The sequence below is a fragment of the Octopus bimaculoides genome, chromosome 10 (assembly GCF_001194135.2).
Source record: "Octopus bimaculoides isolate UCB-OBI-ISO-001 chromosome 10, ASM119413v2, whole genome shotgun sequence".
Taxonomy (NCBI): Eukaryota; Metazoa; Mollusca; class Cephalopoda; order Octopoda; family Octopodidae; genus Octopus; species Octopus bimaculoides.
Genome location: NC_068990.1, coordinates 15,853,074 through 15,855,573, shown reverse-complemented (window position 1 = coordinate 15,855,573; position 2,500 = coordinate 15,853,074). Strand labels below are relative to the sequence as shown.

The following is a 2,500-nucleotide window of genomic DNA, read 5'->3' as shown; positions in this document are numbered from 1 at the left end:
AAACCTAAAGACACCAACCTGTTGGTTATTGAGCTTTTTCACAAACTGAATGCCATAGTAATCTTGGCAATGTACAAAAGCTTGTTCAGCTATACCCGTATCCATAGCTTCCAAAGCAGTTTCAGCCAGCAAACGCCTAAAAAAGTAAAAAGCAAAAACATCTATTTTTAGTTTTACTATTGAACAAACATGAAAACTTTTATCTTCAGCAAGTTTTATTCAATAACCAGAATGTTACTTGTCATATGATGAATAATTCTGGAAGTATACTCATGCTACCCTGAGTAACATCAGGAAATATGGCATACATACATACACTAATTATAATTTAACTTTTATCAAATTTCTTGATGCTAAACCCTTTAGTATTCAGAATTCTCTGTCAAATGTTCTGCTTATTTATCCACATCGTTTTGAATTAATTATGTATTATCTCATAGCTTTGGGATTTTGATGATGTGACTTTATTTTCAGAATGACATTGTAAGGTAGGTATAACAAGCCAGATCTAGCCAGTTTGAACTTCCAACAAGTAGAATATCTGAGCTGGATATGGCCAGTTTAAATGCTGAAGGGTTAAACAAAATGATGAAATTAATATTTTTTTTTCAAAAGAAAAATATTTATTACCATGAAATATAATTAAATAAAACAAATTTCTCATTTGTATATTTGCAATAAATATGTGACCGTTTTTCTGAATTTTCTCAACATAATTGCAATCAACTCCATCATAAACCAATCCCAGCAAAATTTGAACTCCCCTCATAATTACTGTCATTTACTCCCTGTCCTCCTCTTCCCCTTCTTCCTGTTGTCCATGATTCTTTCTTTGTCATTGTGTGTGTGTGTGTGTGTGTGTGTGTGTGTGTGTGTGTGTGTGTGTGTGTGAGTATTTGCCACCAAGCTTAGTATGTACACTCATCCTGCACCTCTTATGTTAGCTCTCTTTGTATCTATCTTTTATTCTATCCCTCTCTCTCTACAGGATATAAAATGTGACTGAGCAATCAATCAGCCAACCAACCAGCCAGCCAACCAACATTTATATTAACCATTATTATATGGAGATTTTCGAAATTTATTCAATTCACCATCACCATCATCATCATCACCATCACCACCACCACCATCATCATCATCATCATCATCATTATCATCATCATCATCATTATCATCATTTAACAGCCATCTTCCATGCTGTCATGGGTTGGACAGTTTTGACAGTAAGTGGTAAGCCAGAGAACTACGGCAAGCTCTACTGTCTGTTTTGGCATGATGGTTTTTATGGCTGGATGTTCCTTCTAATGCCAAATAGGATTATGAATGCCAAATAGGATTATGAACAATGTAATTAAGGTTTTAAAAGACCTCTGTAGTGCTGGTGCTATGAAAAAGGCTCCCCATACATTCAGTAAAGTGATTGGTGGTTAGAAAGGACATCCAGCTGTAGAAACTGTACTGAAGCAGACAATGGAACACAAAGCAGTCTGTGGACTCATTAGATCCTGACAATGTGTTCGACCAATGCCAGTATGGAAAGACATACATTAGAAGAAAAATGGAGGAAGAGATGGAGGGGATGAAGACAAGAAGAAGAAATAGAAGAAGAAGAAGGTAGTGGTTTTGGTGATGGGGATAATAACAATGATGATGATGATGATGATGATGATGATGATGAAGGATAATGATGATGATGATGATGATGATGATGATAACGTAAATATTAATTATCATGAGAAATTCTGTTTCTTAACACCAAACCCGCAAACTCACACCTCTTCCAAACCTTACAAACCTATCTATCCAGGACTTTATCTGTTGATAACAAGATCTTAACAGGCCCCTTATGTATTAGCTAAATGACCTCTCATAGGAACCCCCACATCCCCAACATATCTGAAATCACATCGTCATGGAAACTTAGTTACCATTTTACCATTCTAGCATCACAAACTATTTTAGTTCAAAACTGTTACCATCCTATTTACTAAGGTTTACATATATATGCTCCAGGGTGAAGTAATTTTCATATCTTTCTATCCATAATTACGTATTCAGTATGCTTATCAAGGTGTTAGGTCACAAATACAAAGAAAAATAAACTCCAGCCTCGTTTATAGATAAATCTACCAACACAGGTTCTGCCTTATCTTTAGGGACTCCTCCCACAGCAGTTCTTTCTGCTATGCCTAATAATTTGTAGGATCTGATGGAACATCTGTATATACATCACTACACACACAGGGGACAATTAGTTGAATAGGTTGAATACACATATGTATAATACAGATATACATATACATACATATATACATATGTTTATGTGTGTGTGTGTGTGCGTGTGTGTGTGTGTGTCTATATATACATACATACACGCACATATACATTCAACATACAAACACACACACAAATATATACATATATAAATATACATATATAGCTATATATATATATATATGTATATATATATATATATATATATATATATATATATATA

General features: G+C 34.2%; 1 protein-coding gene across 1 annotated transcript in view; it reads right to left on the bottom strand.

Annotated features, from left to right (window-relative positions):
• The window catches only part of LOC106879895 (WD repeat-containing protein 35), a 99,754-nt gene that overhangs the window by 55,883 nt on the left and 41,371 nt on the right, over nucleotides 1–2,500 (bottom strand). The window contains exon 21 of the mRNA XM_052971236.1: nucleotides 19–136. Within this exon, the coding sequence (XP_052827196.1) occupies nucleotides 19–136 (118 nt within the window). The remainder of the gene's footprint in view (nucleotides 1–18; nucleotides 137–2,500) is intronic.